At 39.6% G+C, this 20,909-nt stretch overlaps 3 protein-coding genes across 7 annotated transcripts; 1 reads left to right on the top strand and 2 right to left on the bottom strand.

Moving 5' to 3' along the window:
- Nucleotides 1-1,421: 1,421 nt before the first annotated feature.
- LOC133664840 (uncharacterized) lies at nt 1,422-3,431 on the bottom strand. Its single transcript, XM_062069794.1, has 2 exons — nt 1,947-3,431; nt 1,422-1,446 (listed from the first exon to the last, which is right to left on the bottom strand). The coding sequence occupies exon 1, from the start codon at nt 3,418-3,420 to the stop codon at nt 2,488-2,490; it is 933 nt and encodes a 310-aa protein (XP_061925778.1). The 5' UTR covers nt 3,421-3,431; the 3' UTR covers nt 1,422-1,446; nt 1,947-2,487.
- Nucleotides 3,432-5,699: 2,268 nt separating this feature from the next.
- On the top strand, nt 5,700-15,461 carry si:dkey-4e7.3 (uncharacterized protein LOC402865 homolog). 4 transcript variants are annotated; one of them, XM_062069790.1, is made up of 7 exons: nt 5,700-5,996; nt 6,380-6,441; nt 6,538-6,725; nt 11,639-11,818; nt 11,954-12,065; nt 12,387-12,523; nt 13,888-15,461. In XM_062069790.1, the coding sequence occupies exons 1-7, from the start codon at nt 5,953-5,955 to the stop codon at nt 14,233-14,235; spliced, it is 1,071 nt and encodes a 356-aa protein (XP_061925774.1). In that variant the 5' UTR covers nt 5,700-5,952; the 3' UTR covers nt 14,236-15,461. The 4 variants fall into 4 exon arrangements, with proteins under 4 accessions (XP_061925774.1, XP_061925776.1, XP_061925777.1 ...); XM_062069792.1 differs by having other exon boundaries at nt 5,701-5,996; nt 6,350-6,441; nt 13,888-15,460; XM_062069793.1 differs by having other exon boundaries at nt 5,734-5,776; nt 6,350-6,441; nt 13,888-15,460.
- On the bottom strand, nt 12,874-18,045 carry LOC133664842 (cytochrome c oxidase assembly factor 5). 2 transcript variants are annotated; one of them, XR_009828646.1, is made up of 4 exons: nt 17,770-18,045; nt 17,320-17,403; nt 15,648-15,787; nt 12,876-14,100 (listed from the first exon to the last, which is right to left on the bottom strand). XR_009828646.1 is itself a non-coding variant. In XM_062069795.1 (3 exons), exons 1-3 carry the CDS (start codon nt 17,869-17,871, stop codon nt 15,746-15,748), a joined length of 228 nt encoding a protein of 75 aa, XP_061925779.1. In that variant the 5' UTR covers nt 17,872-18,045; the 3' UTR covers nt 12,874-15,745. The 2 variants fall into 2 exon arrangements, 1 of the variants encoding a protein (XP_061925779.1); XM_062069795.1 differs by having other exon boundaries at nt 12,874-15,787.
- Between the last annotated feature and the right edge of the window lie 2,864 nt (nt 18,046-20,909).

The following is a 20,909-nucleotide window of genomic DNA, read 5'->3' as shown; positions in this document are numbered from 1 at the left end:
TAAATCATAACAACATTGATTCATTATTTTTTTGAGCAATGACACTTAAAAAAAAAAAAAGTCCCACTAAAATTATTGGGGATCCAAAAGGGTACTGCTCAGTAAAATTAAAAAAAATAAATCCAACATTTTTTTTTTAACTTTTACCACAATAGTCTCAAGATCAACTTCAGATCTATCCATCAATTATAAGTTTTATTGTTGTTTATGTTTTTTGTTTGTTCGTTTTAGGCCCTTCTTTAAAAAACTTTGTTTTTTAAATGGCAACCAAAAAATATGCAACATTTCCCCCCAAAATATCTCAAAGTGGAATATTTAATGTGAAGTAAATGGAGCCTTGAATAGGTCAATAATTCATAATGACATTGATTTTGATTCATTATTATTTTTTAAAGAAAGAAACAGCCTGCATGGCAGCTTTGTGTTATTAGAGTAAATAATGCAAAATGTTCTTGTTACATTTCACCTGTTTGCTCTTTTATACCACTTTTTATGTTTGTTTGGTTTTTTTCATCGTATTTTTAGGATGTGCCGTGGGGCCGTTAAAAAATTGCTGGCACAGCCACTCTACCAACTTCGCCACGCCGTCCCCACGGTGTCCACATCCGTACATGACATGACAATCAACAATGTCCCCACAAAGAAGGATAGCGTACACACTTAAATAGTTTTGATTGCGAAAATAAAGCAGGTGCAGGCAATAGCACTCAAAGGAAGGCGTGAAGCTGCTACAGGAGAACACCAACAAAACAGGAAAAGTCACCATATCACAACCATTAATGACCCCTGGCATGCACTTTGGACACCCCTGCCTCAAACAAAATGAAACAACAGTGATTGAAGGAATGTTAATTGGTCATACAGTTCTAAAATGTGGCAGGAAAATCTCAATGATACCTCTAATTGGCAGAAATTCAACACAATTGATGACCATGCTTAAAAATACTGTACTTATTTTACTTGCACCTTCTTTGCTCGTTGGCCATGTCTGTAAAAAACACAAAAAGAAAGAAAATGTGTTGTCATTATACATTTGTATGCTTACTTTGAAGGTGATTATGTTATTGTACCCTGGAAGCTGCATATGATTGTGCATTTTTTATAAATTGCAACATAAAAAACATTTCTGCGAGATGGGAATTATGCAGCATGTATGAATTTGCACAAGAACAGGGAGGAAAAATGTTTAGAACTGCACGGGGAATTTTTAAAATGTGGACGTAAAAAAAAATACAAAAAAAATTAGCGCTAACAACAGACTCCATGAACAATAAAGTATCTTACTGTACAATATTTAGAGACAATGCCAATTTTATTTTGCTAATGTTATTTTGCTTACAACTCTTTATGTCTATATGTATGCTATTACTTACTAAAGCTATTGTTGTTGCACAAGTGACATGCACACGGGTGGAAAAGTGGTGAAGTTCATGAGATGAGTGGGACCTAAAATAAAAGATGATCAACTCTAAGTAAGTGATGTGGCATTGATTCAACATTATTTTATCAAGGAAAAATGTTAATGTGCCTTAAACATGAGTTCAATGTGTATCTACAATATGTGTGGTTCAGTATTTAAAATATTTTAATGTATAAAAAAATATATTTATAGTGTAGTTCAGTGATTTTCAGTGTGCCTGTGCTGTGTAGAGCTTGGCAGGGTAATCTTGTAATACTCCATATCAGTAGGTGGCAGCAGGTAGTTCATTGCTTTGTAGAAGTCGGAACGCGTCGAGGATGGTTTGTCGTGATCCCAATATGCAGAGCACAGCGGGAGACAGTGTGCAGGTAAAAAGGTATGTAACACTTCAATCAAAAATCAACAAAAGGCAAGTCCCGCTAGGAAAAGGCACTGAAGCATAGGGATGGCTATGTAAAACAAAAGTAAAACTGAACTGGCTACAAAGTCAACAAAAACAGAATGCTGGACGACAGCAAAAACTTACAGCGTGTGGAGCAAAGACGGTGTCCACGTCCGTACATGACATGACAATCAACAATGTCCCCACAAAGAATCTTCTTCTTCTTCTATGGAGTTTATTGGCGGTTGGCAAACCAACAAAGGTGCATTACCGCCACCTACTGGACTGGAGTGTGGGACTGTAAATTGGGATTCAAAATAAATACAAATAATAATTAACAAAATAAATAATAAGAAAAATAAAGAAAATAAAAAATAAAATAAAGAAATAAAGAAACAAAACAACTAAATAGGGAACTTAAATCCTCTCCATTAGGCCTGTGTCTATCAGATATGCCATAAGATGCTTGAGCATAGCTTCTGCCTCTGCTCCTAGCAGGTTCCCAACACTTAATATCATCCTGGATTCCTCTGCCGCTGCTGTTAGCGTCCTCCTTTCCTCCTCATACCCTCTACATTCTAACAACACATGCTGGACACTTTCATCCTGCCCGCATTGGTCACATCTGCCATCAGGGTGTTTTCCTATCCTGTGTAGTGAACTATTCAGTCCTGTGTGCCCTATCCTAAGTCGTGTGATCACTGCTTCTTCCCTCCGGCTCCTGCCCCTCCTCCTTCCCAACGTGTTTCTGTATGTTGTAAAGGTGTCTTCCCGTGTCTTGGATGTCCCAATATTCTTGCCACACTTTACCCACATGTTTCTTGATTATTGATTTACCTTCTTCCCTACATAACGGTATGTCCATATCTACAGTGTGTGATCTGAGTGATTGTTTGGCCAGAATATCCACTCCCTCATTCCCTTCTATCCCTACATGGGCAGGAACCCAGATGAAGCAAACAGCTAATCCCCTCTTATTCATTCTGTGCAGTTGATTATGTATTTTGAAAATGAGATCTTGCCTACATGACTTCATGGTTTTGATGCTTGTAAGTGCTGCCCAACTGTCTGATACTATTAGTGTATTTTTATGGTTATTTCCTTCTATCCATTCCAACCCTAAAATGATAGCTGCAAGCTCAACTGTGAATACTGATAGATGGTCTGTGGTTCTTTTCTTGATGTGTATCTTGTATTGTGGAATGAAAACTGCAGCTCCTGTTCTTCCAGTATCAGGGTCTTTTGACCCATCAGTAAAAATCAGCGTTTTGTCTGAGAAATGTTTTTCCAAATAGCCTTCGGCTACCCCTCCCGCAGAGGCCTGCCTATTCCTTTTCTTTAATTGTTGCTGTATTTCAAAATGTATTGTCGGTTCTATGAACAACCAGGGAGGAGTACATGAGTATGGGACTGTCGGACTGAATAGAATATGACCTAAACCGGCTTGTACTGCCTTTACATTTCCTATCCACCCAAAACTCATAAAATGTGACTCATTATGCTCCCAACAGTCCTCTAGGATGGCTTTAGCAGGATGTGAAACACTATGCCCTTGGAGATTGACCCAGTACGCTAACAGCAGTTTCAGTCTCCTGATCCCTAATGGTTGTTCCCCCATTTCTACCTGTATGGCTGCTACTGGAGAGGATTTAAATGCCCCACTGCATATTCTCAGACCGTCCCCACAAAGAAGGATAGCGTACACACTTAAAGGCCTACTGAAAGCCACTACTACCGACCACGCAGTCTGATAGTTTATATATCAATGATGAAATCTTAACATTATAACACATGCCAATACGGCCGGGTTAACTTATAAAGTGACATTTTAAATTTGCCGCTAAACTTCCGGTTCGAAACGCCTCTGAGGATGACGTATGCGCGTGACGTAGCCCGGCGAACACGGGTATGCCTTCCACATTGAAGCCGATAAGAAAAAGCTCTGTTTTCATTTCATAATTCCACAGTATTCTGGACATCTGTGTTCGTGAATCTGTTTCAATCATGTTCATTGCATTATGGAGAAGGAAGCCAAGCAAGCAAAGAAGAAAGTTGTCGGTGCGAAATGGACGTATTTTTCGAACGTAGTCAGCCACAACAGTACACAGCCGGCGCTTCTTTGTTTACATTCCCGAAAGATGCAGTCAAGATGGAAGAACTCGGATAACAGAGACTCTAACCAGGAGGACTTTTGATTTGGATACACAGACGCCTGTAGAGAACTGGGACAACACAGACTCTTACCAGGATTACTTTGATTTGGATGACAAAGACGCAGACGTGCTACTGTGAGTATGCAGCTTTGGCTTTTTTTTGCGTATGTACGTAACTTTTTTAAAATATATAAGCTTTATGAACCTTGGGTTAGGTGAACGGTCTTTTGGGCTGAGTGATTGTGTGTGTTGATCATGTGTTTGAATTGTATTGGCGTGTTCTATGGAGCTAGGAGCTAGCAGAGGAGCTAGCATAACACATACCGTACCTACGTGCGCGTCACGTACGTAACTTTTTAAAAATATATAAGCTTTATGAACCTTGGGTTAGGTGAACGGTCTTTTGGGCTGAGTGATTGTGTGTGTTGATCAGGTGTTTGAATTGTATTGGCGTGTTCTATGGAGCTAGGAGCTAGCAGAGGAGCTAGGAGCTAGCATAACAAACACGCAGGTGTTATTATGCAGGATTAATTTGTGGCATATTAAATATAAGCCTGGTTGTGTTGTGGCTAATAGAGTATATATATGTCTTGTGTTTATTTACTGTTGTAGTCATTCCCAGCTGAATATCAGGTACCGTGAGTATGCAGCCTTGGCTGCTAAACATTCGATAACTTGACCGTATGTGCGCGTCACGTACGTAACTTTTTAAAAATATATAAGCTTTATGAACCTTGGGTTAGGTAAACGGTCTTTTGGGCTGAGTGATGGTGTGTGTTGATCAGGTGTTTGAATTGTATTGGCGTGTTCTATGGAGCTAGGAGCTAGCAGAGGAGCTAGGAGCTAGCATAACAAACACGCAGGTGTTTTTATGCAGGATTAATTTGTGGCATATTAAATATAAGCCTGGTTGTGTTGTGGCTAATAGAGTATATATATGTCTTGTGTTTATTTACTGTTGTAGTCATTCCCAGCTGAATATCAGGTCACCCCCGGCTCTCACAGCATCTTCCCTATCTGAATAGCTTCAACTCCCCACTAGTCCTTCACTTGCACTTTACTCATCCACAAATCTTTCATCCTCGCTCAAATTAATGGGGAAATTGTCGCTTTCTCGGTCCGAATCTCTCTCACTTCATGCGGCCATCATTGTAAACAATAGGGAACTTTGCGTATATGTTCAACTGACTACGTCACGCTACTTCCGGTAGGGGCAAGCCTTTTTTTTATCAGATACCAAAAGTTGCAATCTTTATCGTCGTTGTTCTATACTAAATCCTTTCAGCAAAAATATGGCAATATCGCGAAATGATCAAGTATGACACATAGAATAGATCTGCTATCCCCGTTTAAATAAAAAAAATTCATTTCAGTAGGCCTTTAAATAGTCTTGATTGCGAAAACAAAGCAGGTGCAGGCAATAGCACTCAAAGGAAGGCGTGAAGCTGCTACAGGAGAACACCAACAAAACAGGAAAAGTCACCAAAATAACAGCGCAAGACAGGAACTAAAGCACGACACACAGGAAACAACAAACTCAAAATAAATCACGACAACCTGGTGGAGTTTAATTTTTTAACCTTTTCTGCTGGTGGTGTGCCTCTGTATTTTTTTAATGAAAAAAATGTGCCTTGGCTCAAAAAAGGTTGAAAAACACCGGTGTAGTTTGTAAAAACGTTGTCGTGAATTAAAAAAACAAGCGTGACGGTTCCTTTAAGGTCACACCCGGAAGTGACGACATTATTTTTTACATAGCTCGTATAGGACAGCGAAAGATGCACTTTAGGACAAATAGAAGGCATAGTTTACATCGCGCTAAATGTAAGACAACACGTACTTATATTAACTGTATACTCGTGTTTGTTTTGTTTTAACGTTTATTTTTTAACATTCATACGATTATGTGAGAAACAATGGCACACATTTTAAAACGCTATCCAGCGACAGAGTGAGACCTCATTATTTGCCTTGACTCTCAAGTCCTATCTTTGTGCCGCATGGCGCTGTGTGCGCGTTATGTTGTTGCCGCTTTTAGCAGGAGGTAATCCCGATTTCACTACTTGATTAGAATATAAACGGACTTTTTAATGTGAATTACGTATATTGTTAATATAGTACCGAACGACAGGAGGTGTGCGTTTAGAATATTGTGTAAATAAACACAGGCAACTTACAGGTTTGGATCAATAAAATGACATAATGCGGATTATCATAACTAATTCTCATGTAATGATTACTCACAAATAAGTTATACATCTGTATGTTTAGCCCTAGAAATGTGCATACAAGCACGCTCTTGGCGTGTCTGTAGAATGTTCATTGGTGAGGTCTGGGGTCACCACAATTGGAGCTCTGTTCTGGTTTAACCCAAAGGTGATTTAAGTTCCTTTACAGGAAACATCTTTTTTTTATGGCTGTCTAAAGGTTAGGATCAGCTGATTTCTATCCAGTCGTCACACACTTGAGTTTATTCTCACACCAAACAGGTAGGTGGTGTTCCGCTTTGGTGAACCCAGAACCATGAAAGCGTGGTCACAAGTTATTTATTATCTTGGTAAATCAGCAATTATTTGCTCTTCCAGGGTCCAGCATGAGGAAGAAGCTGCTGGTGGACGTAGACTGCGGCGTGGATGACGCCCAGGCTATCATGCTGGCCTTGGTCGCCCCCAACGTAGACCTTCTGGGGGTGACCTGCGTGCATGGCAACACCACGGTGGAGAACGTGTGCAGGAACACGCTGCGTGTCCTGCAAGCTTGTGAAAGACTAGATGTGAGTAGGCTTTTTTAAATTTTTTTATAGCAGGCTGTCACACAATGAGCTGCAATGTATTGCAGTCATGCGACTTTTAGGGACCGTCTGAAAATGAGTTGTTTGTCCCAACAAGCTCATTTCAGTTAAAGGCCTACTGAAACCCACTACTACCGACCACGCAGTCTGATAGTTTATATATCAATGATGAAATCTTAACATTATAACACATGCCAATACGGCCGGGTTAACTTATAAAGTGACATTTTAAATTTGCCGCTAAACTTCCGGTTCGAAACGCCTCTGAGGATGACGTATGCGCGTGACGTATACCGGCGAACACGGGTATGCCTTCCACATTGAAGCCAATACGAAAAAGCTCTGTTTTCATTTCATAATTCCAAAGTATTCTGGACATCTGTGTTCGTGAATCTGTTTCAATCATGTTCATTGCATTATGGAGAAGGAAGCCGAGCAAGCAAAGAAGAAAGTTGTCGGTGCGAAATGGACGTATTTTTCGAACGTAGTCAGCCACAACAGTACACAGCCGGCGCTTCTTTGTTTACATTCCCGAAAGATGCAGTCAAGATGGAAGAACTCGGATAACAGAGACTCTAACCAGGAGGACATTTGACTTGGATACACAGACGCCTGTAGAGAACTGGGACAACACAGACTCTTACCAGGATTACTTTGATTTGGATGACAAAGACGCAGACGTGCTACTGTGAGTATGCAGCTTTGGCTTTTTTTTGCGTATGTACGTAACTTTTTTAAAATATATAAGCTTTATGAACCTTGGGTTAGGTGAACGGTCTTTTGGGCTGAGTGATTGTGTGTGTTGATCAGGTGTTTGAATTGTATTGGCGTGTTCTATGGAGCTAGGAGCTAGCAGAGGAGCTAGGAGCTAGCATAACACGTACCGTACGTGCGCGTCACGTACGTAACTTTTTAAAAATATATAAGCTTTATGAACCTTGGGTTAGGTGAACGGTCTTTTGGGCTGAGTGATTGTGTGTGTTGATCAGGTGTTTGAATTGTATTGGCGTGTTCTATGGAGCTAGGAGCTAGCAGAGGAGCTAGGAGCTAGCATAACACGTACCGTACCGTACGTGCGCGTCACGTACGTAACTTTTTAAAAATATATAAGCTTTATGAACCTTGGGTTAGGTGAACGGTCTTTTGGGCTGAGTGATTGTGTGTGTTGATCAGGTGTTTGAATTTTATTGGCGTGTTCTATGGAGCTAGGAGCTAGCAGAGGAGCTAGGAGCTAGCATAACAAACACACAGGTGTTATTATGCAGGATTAATTTGTGGCATATTAAATATAAGCCTGGTTGTGTTGTGGCTAATAGAGTATATATATGTCTTGTGTTTATTTACTGTTGTAGTCATTCCCAGCTGAATATCAGGTACCGTGAGTATGCAGCCTTGGCTGCTAAACATTCGATAATTTGACCGTATGTGCGCGTCACGTACGTATCTTTTTTTAAATATATAAGCTTTATGAACCTTGGGTTAGGTAAACGGTCTTTTGGGCTGAGTGATTGTGTGTGTTGATCAGGTGTTTGAATTGTATTGGCGTGTTCTATGGAGCTAGGAGCTACCAGAGGAGCTAGGAGCTAGCATAACAAACACGCAGGTGTTTTTATGCAGGATTAATTTGTGGCATATTAAATATAAGCCTGGTTGTGTTGTGGCTAATAGAGTATATATATGTCTTGTGTTTATTTACTGTTGTAGTCATTCCCAGCTGAATATCAGGTCACCCCCGGCTCTCACAGTATCTTCCCTATCTGAATAGCTTCAACTCCCCACTAGTCCTTCACTTGCACTTTACTCATCCACAAATCTTTCATCCTCGCTCAAATTAATGGGGAAATTGTCGCTTTCTCGGTCCGAATCTCTCTCACTTCATGCGGCCATCATTGTAAACAATAGGGAACTTTGCGTATATGTTCAACTGACTACGTCACGCTACTTCCGGTAGGTGCAAGCCTTTTTTTTATCAGATACCAAAAGTTGCAATCTTTATCGTCGTTGTTCTATACTAAATCCTTTCAGCAAAAATATGGCAATATCGCGAAATGATCAAGTATGACACATAGAATAGATCTGCTATCCCCGTTTAAATAAAAAAAATTCATTTCAGTAGGCCTTTAAAGGCCTACTGAAATGCGATTTTCTTATTTAAACGGGGATAGCAGGTCCATTCTTTGTGTCATGCTTGATCATTTCGCGATATTGCCATATTTTTGCTGAAAGGATTTAGTAGAGAACATCGACGATAAAGTTCGCAACTTTTGGTCGCTGATAAAAAAGCCTTGCCTGTACCGGAAGTAGCAGACGATATGCGTGTGACATCACAGGTTGTGGAGCTCCTCACATCTGCACATCGTTTACAATCATGGCCACCAGCAGCGAGAGCGATTCGGACCGAGAAAGCGACGATTTCCCCATTAATTTGAGCGAGGATGAAAGATTTGTGGATGAGGAAAGTGAGAGTGAAGGACTAGAGGGCAGTGGAAGCGATTCAGATAGGGAAGATGCTGTGAGAGGCGGGTGGGACCTGATATTCAGCTGGGAATGACTAAAACAGTAAATAAACACAAGACTATACTCTATTAGCCACAACACAACTAGGCTTATATTTAATATGCCACAAATGAATCCCGCATAACAAACACTTCCCCCCTCCCGTCCATATAACCTGCCAATACAAATCAAACACCTGCACAACACACTCAATCCCACAGCCCAAAGTATTGTTCACCTCCCCAAAGTTCATACAGCACATATATTTCCCCAAAGTCCCCAAAGTTACGTACGTGACATGCACATAGCAGCACGCACGTACGGGCAAGCGATCAAATGTTTGGAAGCCGCAGCTGCGTACTCACGGTACCGCGTCTGCGTATCCAACTCAAAGTCCTCCTGGTAAGAGTCTCTGTTGTCCCAGTTCTCCACAGGCCAATGGTAAAGCTTGACTGTCATCTTTCGGGAATGTAAACCATGAAACATCGGCTGTGTTTGTGTTGCTGCAGCCGGCCGAAATACACCGCTTCCCACCTACAGCTTTCTTCTTTGCGGTCTCCATTGTTCATTGAACAAATTGCAAAAGATTCACCATCACAGATGTCCAGAATACTGTGGAATTTTGCGATGAAAACGGACGACTTAATAGCTGGCCACAATGCTGTCCCAAAATGTCCTCTACAATCCGTGACGTCACGCGCAGGCGTCATCATACCGAGACGTTTTCAGCAGGATATTTCCCGCAAAATTTAAAATTGCACTTTAGTAAGCTAACCCGGCCGTATTGGCATGTGTTGCAATGTTAAGATTTCATCATTGATATATAAACTATCAGACTGCGTGGTCGGTAGTAGTGGGTTTCAGTAGGCCTTTAATGCTTGGCCACCATTTCTAGGTGGTAAAAATCTGAGAAAATAATACCTTATTGCTAAAATAGTAAATCTTATTCGTAGGTTATGAATTGTTCCCATATTATATCTCATTATGTAAGAACACATGTGCTCAAAAAACTACTGCGTATTTTTCGGAGTATAAGTCGCAGTTTTTTTCATAGTTTGGCCGGGGGTGCGACTTATACTCAGGAGCGACTTATGTGTGAAATTATTAACACATTACCGTAAAATATCTAATAATACTAATAATACTCCTACATTTTCAAAAAATACAACTTGATACCTTCACTGTGAGCAATGTCCTGCTGCTCCCGCATCATTGCGTCTCGGCTCGTCAAAGTTATTGTAGATTATAAATCATGACTCTCATATGGATATTAGGAGGGTTTTGCCTTGAATCTAGAAGCTGTTCATCTGTGACATTCAATGTAAACCCGGAGATGGAGACAAACACACAACCGAAGATGGTGTCTGCAATGAGACTTCCTGGTTAACCCTTCGAGCGCATTATGATTAATTCTTCATGTAAACGGGAAAATATGAATATCCTATAAGTTGTCATCGAAGTTAGCGCAGACATTGTACAGTAAGCTATAATTTCATTATGTTTGTAGTTTGTTTGTCTTGTTTAGCACTTATCAATACTGCTACATGATGCTGTAGTGTTTCACTAAAGCAGGATTTGTTTAGCAGAGCTTCTAAAACTTGTAGCTCATCCTACTTATATTCAGGATCAATAATATAGGGTTCTAATTTATCATAATTTGCCCAAAGTAATCGTTGTTGGCGCTCAAAGTCTGCACGATTTGCGTTGTTTTTGGTGGGTAAAGGATCTGCGGTCCCTACCTCTACGTCACGCGATGACGTGTCTGGCTTCATTATCTCTCAAAATGGCTCGGGAATCTCTGTTAGATTGATACTATTTTGATCATATCTATTTACTCACAAACTTTGGAAGTCTTTAGGCGTCATAAATCAGATATATACTGTACATGATAGCGTCAATATAGAGGCAACTTGTTTTTCCACTCTACTGGTACTTTAAATGCCTTAAGAATAAATGACTATAATTACTAAATATGACATTGTGTTTGATGATTGATTTTTGTAAAATATTTTTTTTTTTTAGCAAAATCATATATATACATATATAACTAGAATCAGCTGATTTTCCCACGTGATAAACTTTAAAACTGGGATGTCAGAACCTTTTTCACTGTGGGCCTCAATACTGAAAGGATGAAAGAGGTTGGGGCCCCTCTGATATTTGAATTTAGTTTTAAAATTATTAAGATATTATTGATTTACATACAAAACTTTGCTTTGTTTTGTCGGTAACAAAGTGTCTGATTATTGGGGTTATTAGTGTCAACATTGAACATTTTAAAACAAAAGTTATTTCTACAGTGTTCCACGGGCCAATACAAAAAAAACTAGCTGTGGAAACCCCTGCTTTAAATCATTTTTTTCCTCATATTGGCCTAAATGCTTAATTTCCTGTGCTAGATTCCAGTGTTTAAAGGTGCAGCTAAGCCCCTCCTTGGCAACACAATAGACGCGGGACACTTCCACGGCCAGGACGGGCTGGGAGATGCTCCTGACCCAAACGCTCCCGGTCTGGACCTGGTGCAAGAGGAATGTGCCGTTTCAGCTATGATCAGGATTGTCAAAGAGAACCCAGGAGAGGTGAGGAGATCGTAGATGACTACAATGTATCCCTCTGGGAATCTTTGAAATTGTTTATGATGTTGTATAATAAATGTCAAGTCAGGTTCCAACAATAAGGTTAGAAACGGTTGCTTGATGACATGTCCCTCTTAGGTATCTCTGGTTGCCACGGCGCCCCTCACCAACCTAGCTCTGGCTGTGAGGATGGACCCGTCTTTGCCTGGCAAGCTGCGAGGGCTCTACATCATGGGAGGCAACACGGAATGTTAGTGCAGTGCAACCCGCTTATGTTGACAACCTGTCTACAGTAGTTAAGGTTGTATTTTTGCCTCACTCCTGTGGGAATTCTGCACGTGACTTAAGCATTACGGAGTGGGGGTTGGTTAATTTATCCAGGACTTCAGCAAACCACTAGGTAGCATCTGTGAGCAGATGATACTGTACCATCTCTTTCTTTTTCGGACTTATCGGGTCGGTAGTGCATTCTTCACTCAAGCTTTAAGTGAGGGATGAGGCAAAAACAAACCCAGACCTACTGTATGTCGACCAACTGATCATGTTGATGGTTTTTGATTTGATTGTGCAGCTCGAGGAAACACCACCGTGTGCGGCGAGTTCAACTTTGCAGCGGATCCAGAAGCGGCGCACATCGTACTGAATGACTACCAGTGTCCAACCTACTTGGCATGCTGGGAGTTTACTTGCTACAGCAAACTCTCTTGGGTGAGCCGCCTTTTTCTATACTACATTTCAAAAGACACATGATAAAACAATATGAGCGAGAGCTGCATATTCCAATGAGACCCAATACAAATTCTACCTATACAAAAGATAATAATCCTAACATTTGATTGACACTTGTCAGAGAAGTATTCATATTCAGCATCATTCTGAGATCTGTTTCTAATTTTTGTGCCATCAAGGATGGCAGTTTATGCGTTTTGTCCAGATTGTTTTGACCATTAAACAAATAACATATTTTGCCACCCTTATGTTGCCAAGTTATTAATTTCAAAGGCACACATAAGAAAAAAAACATGCATAATTATACAACACAAATCCAACCAAGTGGGTAGATGGAACCATATTTGGCATTTATTTACTCAGCTGCAAAGGACCACCCAATCTGTTTTGTTACAGGGCAGGTATCCAAAAAATATATTTTTCACAATACAGATTTTATGCATATCAAATATTTGTATTTTGTACTATCATTTTACCAGCTTAGATCAACAGCTCTCTCTCTCTCATATATATATACAGTATATATATATATGTCAATATATGATGTCCGATAATGGCTATTTTCCCGATATTGTCCAACTCTTAATTACCGATTCCGATATCAACCGATATATACAGTCGTGGAATTAACAGAGAGAGCATGAAGAGGTTGAGGTGGGCGGGGTGGGGTTGAGGTGGGGGGGTGTGTATATTGTAGCGTCCCGGAAGAGTTAGTGTTGCAAGGGGTTCTGGGTATTTGTTCTGTTGTGTTTATGTTGTGTTACGGTGCAGATGTTCTCCCGAAATGTGTTTGTCATTCTTGTTTGGTGTGGTTCACATTGTGGTGCATATTTGTAACAGTGTTAAAGTTGTTTATACGGTCACCCTCAGTGTGACCTGTATGGCTGTTGACCAAGTATGCTTTGCATTCGCTTGTGTGTGTGAAAAGCTGTAGATATTATGTGATTGGGCCGGCACGCAAAGGCAGTGCCTTTAAGGTTTATTGGCGCTCTGTACTTCTCCCTACGTCCGTGTACACAGCGGCGTTTTTAAAAGTCATAAATTTTACTTTCGATATTAGATTTTAAAGCATTTATCGGCCGATAATATCGGTAGCCCGATATTATCGGACATCTCTACTTTATACTATTCTATATATTATATTGCGATAGTTTGCTGGCATCAGAAAAATAACTAAGATTTAAACAATTGTGTTAATTTCAATATAAAATACAGACTCCATTTATTATTTGGATAAATTAAGGTATTTATTGGAGGGTTTTTTTTCAAATGGCAGTAAACTAATGCACTGTCTACTTGGGTGAACTACATTAAATATTAATGTCTTGCATGCTTCCACATAGGAGTTCTGTGACGCATGGTTAGCGCAAGACACGCACAAAGCTCACTTCATGGCGCGGATCTTCCGCCACAGCATCGAGGCGTCACACAGTGAGCGCTCCCAAAAGGAGTTTGTGGCCGGCACGGGCTTCGTCTCCTGCGACTCGTACGCTATGGCCGCTGCCGTGGACGACAAGTTCATCACAGAGAAAGACTGCCTCCCAGTTAGCGTGGAGCTGACAGGCACACACACAAGAGGCATGATGGTGGTGGATACCTTAGGCTTGTTAAAGAAGACTCACAAGGCTGTCATCATGAAGAAAGTGGATATGGAGAAGTTTGAGGAGATGATGATGGCGGCGTTGAAATAGTTCTTAATGTTATCATTGAGTTCACCTACGTCCTTTCTTACGTCCAGATGTTAGCTAAAACATTGTCTTAACTTAAGTCACCCTTAATCCATACCTTTAGAAAATCTAATATCAATTACAATGAAAATACCTCAACTTTATTATAAGAGTGAGTTGAAAAAAGTAATATTTGTTTTCCTTTTCAATACTTGCATTTCAATTTTTTTTTTAATACCGGTATGTCAATTTGTGAACTTTACGGTTTATTGTGGCACATTTTCTAAAGGAAGTACTGCAAAGAAAACACTGGAATAAAATCAAGAAGTATAAGAAAACATGGTTCTTATGTTAAGAATATGAAAAGATTTTTGCTCTAGAACAGTGGTTCTTAACCTTGTTGGAGGTACCGAACCCCACCAGTTTCATATGCGCATTCACCGAACCCTTCTTCAGTGAAAAATAAATGTTTTTGTTTTTTTTTAAATTTAAGACAAATTTATGTTTTTTTACTGGTGCACAAAATGAACCGTGCATGAACATTACCTTGTTCAAAGAACAAAACCTAAACAGTCCATGAACTCACAACAAATTACACACCTGCAAATCAGATGGAAAATTAGAGGCAACATTGTTTTGGGGTATCCATAATACGCCGATAGGGAGAAGTTTTTATTACACGCTGAGTCAGGTGTGGCTTGACGGCGGAGGCTCCACCGAACCCCTGAGGCCGACTCACCGAACCCAGGTTAAGAACCACTGCTCTAGAAAAAAGTTGTACATTTAACAACAGTTGTAAAAAATGTTTTTTTAACAATACTTACTAGTGATTTTAATACCATCATTTTATACTTTCTCTTCCCAACTTTTTTTTGCAATATTATGCCAATTCCTGTTTTAATTATTGTCAGTTATTTTCTGGGGGGTGAAAATCCAATAACTTTGTAATGCCCCCCCCCCCCACACACAATTTTTTTCTTCAACTTCATTTTTGTATAATTATGACTTATTTCCCTTAATATTATGACTTCTGTCATGACTACTTTTTTCTCTATTGTAGTTTTACTTTTTCAATTGGCCCCTCATACAGATCATTCCTCCCAATAATATTGAGGATGTAAGGCCTCCAAGCATAAAGACTATAAAAATGGGACCCATTACCTCCCTGCTTGGCACTCAGCATCAAGGGTTGGAATTGGGGGTTAAATCACCAAAAATGATTCAAGGGCGCGGCACCGCTGCTGCCCACTGCTCCCCTCACCTCCCAGGGGGTGAACAAGGGGATGGGTCAAATGCAGAAGACAAATTTCACCACACGTAGTGTGTGTGTGACAATCATTGGTACTTTAACTTAAATAGATCCCCTTTTATTTGCTGCTCATTTTATAATACATTTTTTTAGTGCTATTAAATATTTGGCAGTCCTTCTTTGCTACCTGATGCCTTGACGTGTATGTTTCATTCAAGAAGAAGGTGAATCCAACAAGGCACAGTTGGTCATCCAGTCTTTATCATGTGGTGCCATTTTGGGTCTTTAATATCCTTTTCTTCCTCTGAATCTTGACCTTGCGTCCAGCTGTACAAAGATCATATGTACTGTGAATCAGCATATTATGAGAATGTGTGTGTTGTTGAAGATAAGGAGTAGGAGCACTTCATTATATATTGTATGCATCATGCTTCACTCACTAGTATACGGAGCCCCTAAAGGGACGTGGATGTTTAGCGAGATCTCGCCATACCTTTTTGCGAGATCTCGCAAAAGGTTTTTTTCCTATGTCAGACACAGTGATGGAGGAGCGGGAGCCTACCCATCATCTGTGCTCTGTTGGGGGACCATAATACGATTTGATGTCTTTATTTGTTAGGCCAGTGGTTCTTAACCTGGGTTCGATCAAACCCTAAGGGTTAGGTGAGTCGGCCTCAGGGGTTCGACGGAGCCTCCGCCGCAGAGGTCGAGACACACCCGACTCATCGTGTAAATAAAAACTTCACCCTATCGGTGTATTATAAACAATGTTCCCTCTAATTTTCCATCTGATTTGCAGATGTGTAATTTGTTGTGAGTTCATGCACTGTGTTGGTTTTGTTTTTTTAACAAGGTGATGTTAATGCACGGTTTATTTTGTGCACCAGTAAAAAAAACATAACTTTGTCTTGAATTTGAAAACATTTTTTTTAAATATTTCACTAAAGAAGGGTTCGTGGAAAGCGCATAAGAAAGTGAAGGGGTTCGGTACCTCCAACAAGGTTAAGAACCACTGTGTTAGGCCAATACTAAAATAGAAATCAATAATAAACTTCTCCCACGGATGATGGGTGGGCTCCTCCATCGCTTTGTCTGTTTCACTTCCGGTTCACTGACATAGGAAAAAAGCGACATCTTGCAAAAAGTATTGCGAGATCTCCGTGGGAGAAGTTCATTGCTTTCTATTTTAGTATTGGCCTAACATATAAAGACATCAAATCGTATTATGGTCCCACAACAGAGCACAGATGATGGGTAGGCTCCTCCATCGCTGTGTCTGTTTCACTTCCGTTTCACCATCGCTGTGTCTGTTCACTGACATAGGAAAAAAACCTTTTGCGAGATCTCGCGAAAAGGTATTGCGAGATTTCGCGAAAAGGTATAGCGAGATCTCGCGAAAAGGTATAGCGAGATCTCGTGAAAAAGGTATTGCGAGATCTCGCGAAAAAGGTATTGCGAGATCTCGCGAAAAGGTATAGCGAGATCTCGCGAAAAGGTATTGCGAGATCTCGCGAAAAGGTATTGCGAGATCTCGCGAAAAGGTATTGCGAGATCTCGCGAAAAAAGTATTGCGAGATCTCGCGAAAAGGTATTGCGAGATCTCACGAAAAAGGTATTGCGAGATCTCGCGAAAAGGTATTGCGAGATCTCGCGAAAAAGGTATTGCGAGATCTCGCGAAAAAGGTATTGCGAGATCTCGCGAAAAGGTATTGCGAGATCTCACGAAAAGGTATTGCGAGATCTCGCAAAACATTTTTTTCCCCTCAATGTCCCTTTAAGGGCTCCGTACTAGTAGGACAGGTCAATTTACAAAAACGTTATTTCTCGCAAAGATGGGTCCATTCAAGCGTCTAACTTACCATGGATCTTTTGCACTCAAAGAACGACGTCTGTAAGGCTTTGCAGTGACCTTCTTTTAGACATTCACTGGGCATTTTCCCCTCCTAAGAAAATACAAATAATGATAAATGGGTTATACTTGTATAGCGCTTTTCTACCTTCAAGGTACTCAAAGCGCTTTGACAGTATTTCCACATTTACCCATTCACACACACATTCACACACTGATGGCGGGAGCTGCCGTGCAAGGCGCTAACCAGCAGCCATCAGAGGCAAAGGGTGAAGTGTCTTGCCCAAGGACACAACGGACGTGACTAGGAAGGTAGAAGGTGGGAATTGAACCCCAGTAACCAGCAACACTCCGATTGCTGGCACAGCCACTCTACCAACTTCGCCACGCCGTCCCTGACAAGACACGAAGCATTACTTGATAAAAGCGAGACAAGACCTCAAGACTAAGGTGAAGTTACCTTAATGACGCAGTCGTGTTGAAGGAGACATGCTTTAAAGTCCTCCTTGACACCTGCACAGGCCGCGTTGTCTTCCTCTTTATCTTCGTAATATTTTGGCATAGTGGCGACTATTACCAACACCAATATTATTTTATTAAAAGAAAAACTGTTGTGGTGTAGGAATCCGAGATAGCGACGATGTCGGGTATTTAATTTATTTGTTGTAAGAGCGTTCAGGCGCCATTTTTAATTTACAGCCGGTTGCATGATGGGACTCCGGAAGACGTAGCTAAACAAATGCATCATGGGATGTTTGTAGTTTTCTTTTCTACTTCCGTATTTATTATCCTTGTACTGATTGATACTGTTAACGAGTTTCTAATTCACCAATGTAGACACTATAGTCACAATAGGCATATTTTTGAAGTGTTAATAGCTCTTCCTTCGGTAAAATGGAGCGTATAAAGTTAGACACAGTATGTGTTTGTGCTGAATCTTATGTATTTCCTTATTATTGTGTGAATGCTCCAAAGCATATATGGTTTTCTAAACCAAAATTCATCTATTTATTCAACTTCTTCTTTTTCTCCAGATTTTGGCGCGCTCTACCTTCCACATTTTTCACCCGATTCAAACCGTTCCAACTTCAGACTGTTCAGCCTATTCGGGAATCGCGGGATTTCCCTTTACCATGAATTGATTTACGTGGACCCCGACTTAAACAAGTTGAAAAACTTATTCGGGTGTTACCATTTAGTGGTCAATTGTACGGAATATGTACTGAACTGTGCAATCTACTAATAAAAATGTTCAATCAATCAAAAACCCTTGACAAATTCCAAAAATTCCCAGATTTCCCAGAATTCCAGGTTTTCCAGGACATTTTTCCCATTCAAAATGCATCAGCCATTTTTCAAACTTCCACATTTCCACATTTTTCAACCGATTCAAACCATTCCACCTTCAACATATTCCACTCATCCTGCACATTCAAACTATCATTTTTCCTAGGGGTGTGGGAAAAATCGATTTGAATTCGAATCGCGATTCTCACGTTGTGCGATTCAGTATCGATTCTTATTTTTTAAAAATCGATTTTTTTATTTTTATTTTTTTATTTCAAATTGTATTTATTTTTTGTTTATTTTTATTTATTTTTAATTAATCAATCCAACAAAACAATACACAGCAATACCATAACAATGCAATCCAATTCCAAAACCAAACCCGACCCAGCAACACTCAGAACTGCAATAAACAGAGCAATTCAGAGGAGACACAAACACGACACAGAACAAACCAAAAGTAGTGAAACAAAAATGAATATTATCAACAACAGTATCAATATTAGTTACAATTTCAACATAGCAGTGATTAAAAATCCCTCATTGACATTATCATTGGACATTTATAAAAATTTAAAAAAAGAACAAGTGTCACAGTGGCTTACACTTGCATCACATCTCATAAGCTTGACAACACACTGTGTCCAATATTTTCACAAAGTTAAAATAAGTCATATTTTTGGTTCATTTAATAGTTAAAACAAATTTACATTATTGCAACCAGTTGATAAAACATTGTCCTTTACAATTATAAAAGCTTTTTACAAAAATCTACTACTCTGCTTGCATGTCAGCAGACTGGGGTAGATCCTGCTGAAATCCTATGTATTGAATGAATAGAGAATCCTTTTGAATCGGGAAAAAAATCGTTTTTGAATCGAGAATCGTGTTGAATTAAAAAAAAAATCGATTTTGAATCGAATCGTGACCCCAAGAATTGATATTGAATCGAATCGTGGGACACCCAAAGATTCACAGCCCTAATTTTTCCAATTAAAAAAAAAAATCCAGGAATTGCCAGAATTCCCGGTTTTTCAAACCCTATTTTCACCCTTTTTTCTGGCGACTACTCCTTCCACATTTTTCAACCGTTCCACCGTCCAAACATTCCTCTTAATCAGGACAAAAAACAAAGTTGTTTTTGTAACTAGAAAAATTCCCGGTTTTCCAGGAAATCCGTAATACCATTTATCACTTAAAAATGTTACTACTTCTAACATTTCTTGACCGATTTGAAAAATTTCAACACCAACCATTCAGAAAACTCAAAATTTTTTAGCATTTTCCAAAAAATTCCCGCCTTTCCCAAAATTCCCAAATCTCCATGAAATTCCCATTGAAATAAAAGGGGCATTTCAAAGTTCCACAACTCCCACATTTTTCATCCAATTCAAACCGTTCCAACTCCAAAATATTCAGCCTGTTCAAAATTGTGTGCTCTCTTTCGACAACTAAAAAAAATAATTCCCGAATTTCCTAGAATTCCCAGTTTTCGGGGACATTTTCCCCATTCAAAATGAATTGTCCATTTTTTAACCATCCACAATTTGCACATTTTTTATTCCAACATCAACACATTCCACTCATCCTGGACATTCAAACGAACACTTTCCCAAGTTCAAAACCAAATTCCATTTTTCCTGGAAATTCTAACTCTTCGACATTGAAACTATTCTTACATTCATACTACATTCTGTCAGCATTTCAGTTCAACTTCAGAATTGGAGCATGAATTCACACACAATTCCTTCAGGAATTGCCTCTTCTAGTTCATTATCATGTTCTTTCTAGTACATGTGTGAAGTACCCCCCCGTTATGGTTTTTAAGTTGTTATATACTATAGTGAAGCTACCAAGCCTAAATATACTTTTTAAGTTATTAACGTATATGGTTTTATGTTATTACTATGTAATTAACGCGTTATTGATCATACCTACACCCACTCTCCCCCCTAAAAGAGTCCCATTCGTTTGTGCTGCAACAAGTTTTGGTCTAACTATTATAGTTTTTCAGTTATTCACGAATTATGATTAATAACCAGCTCCATTAAATGGCAACATAAAACTATAATAGTTAGCACAAACGAGTCGACTGTGCCTGGTTAGGGGAGGTTTTGAGGGCTGATTATAAATCATAATTCGTTAATAACTTAAAAACTATACAAACCTTTTATTCGTTGCATCGAAAATACTGGAATTCCACGACATAGTGAATTTGCAGACAGCTAAAATTATACACAAAGCAAGCTACAATCTGCGACTCAAGAATATACAACAATTCTTCTCAACAAAAGAGGAGGAATATAATCTTAG

This window comes from Entelurus aequoreus, linkage group LG14 (genome assembly GCF_033978785.1).
Source record: "Entelurus aequoreus isolate RoL-2023_Sb linkage group LG14, RoL_Eaeq_v1.1, whole genome shotgun sequence".
Classification (NCBI taxonomy): domain Eukaryota; kingdom Metazoa; phylum Chordata; class Actinopteri; order Syngnathiformes; family Syngnathidae; genus Entelurus; species Entelurus aequoreus.
This window is presented reverse-complemented; position numbering and strand designations above follow the sequence as displayed.

Excerpts from the sequence above, each read along its gene's own strand:
- LOC133664842 (XM_062069795.1), bottom strand. The coding sequence starts at position 17,871 with ATGCCAAAATATTACGAAGATAAAGAGGAAGACAACGCGGCCTGTGCA. Across the intron at positions 17,404-17,769 it reads AACACGACTGCGTCATTAAG|GAGGGGAAAATGCCCAGTGA; the intron begins GTAACTTCACCT and ends GTATTTTCTTAG. Across the intron at positions 15,788-17,319 it reads TTGAGTGCAAAAGATCCATG|CTGGACGCAAGGTCAAGATT; the intron begins GTAAGTTAGACG and ends ATCTTTGTACAG.
- si:dkey-4e7.3 (XM_062069790.1), top strand. The coding sequence starts at position 5,953 with ATGGCGCTGTGTGCGCGTTATGTTGTTGCCGCTTTTAGCAGGAG. Across the intron at positions 6,442-6,537 it reads TTTATTCTCACACCAAACAG|GGTCCAGCATGAGGAAGAAG; the intron begins GTAGGTGGTGTT and ends TTGCTCTTCCAG. Across the intron at positions 12,066-12,386 it reads CATGGGAGGCAACACGGAAT|CTCGAGGAAACACCACCGTG; the intron begins GTTAGTGCAGTG and ends TTGATTGTGCAG.
- LOC133664840 (XM_062069794.1), bottom strand. The coding sequence starts at position 3,420 with ATGGGGGAACAACCATTAGGGATCAGGAGACTGAAACTGCTGTTAGCG.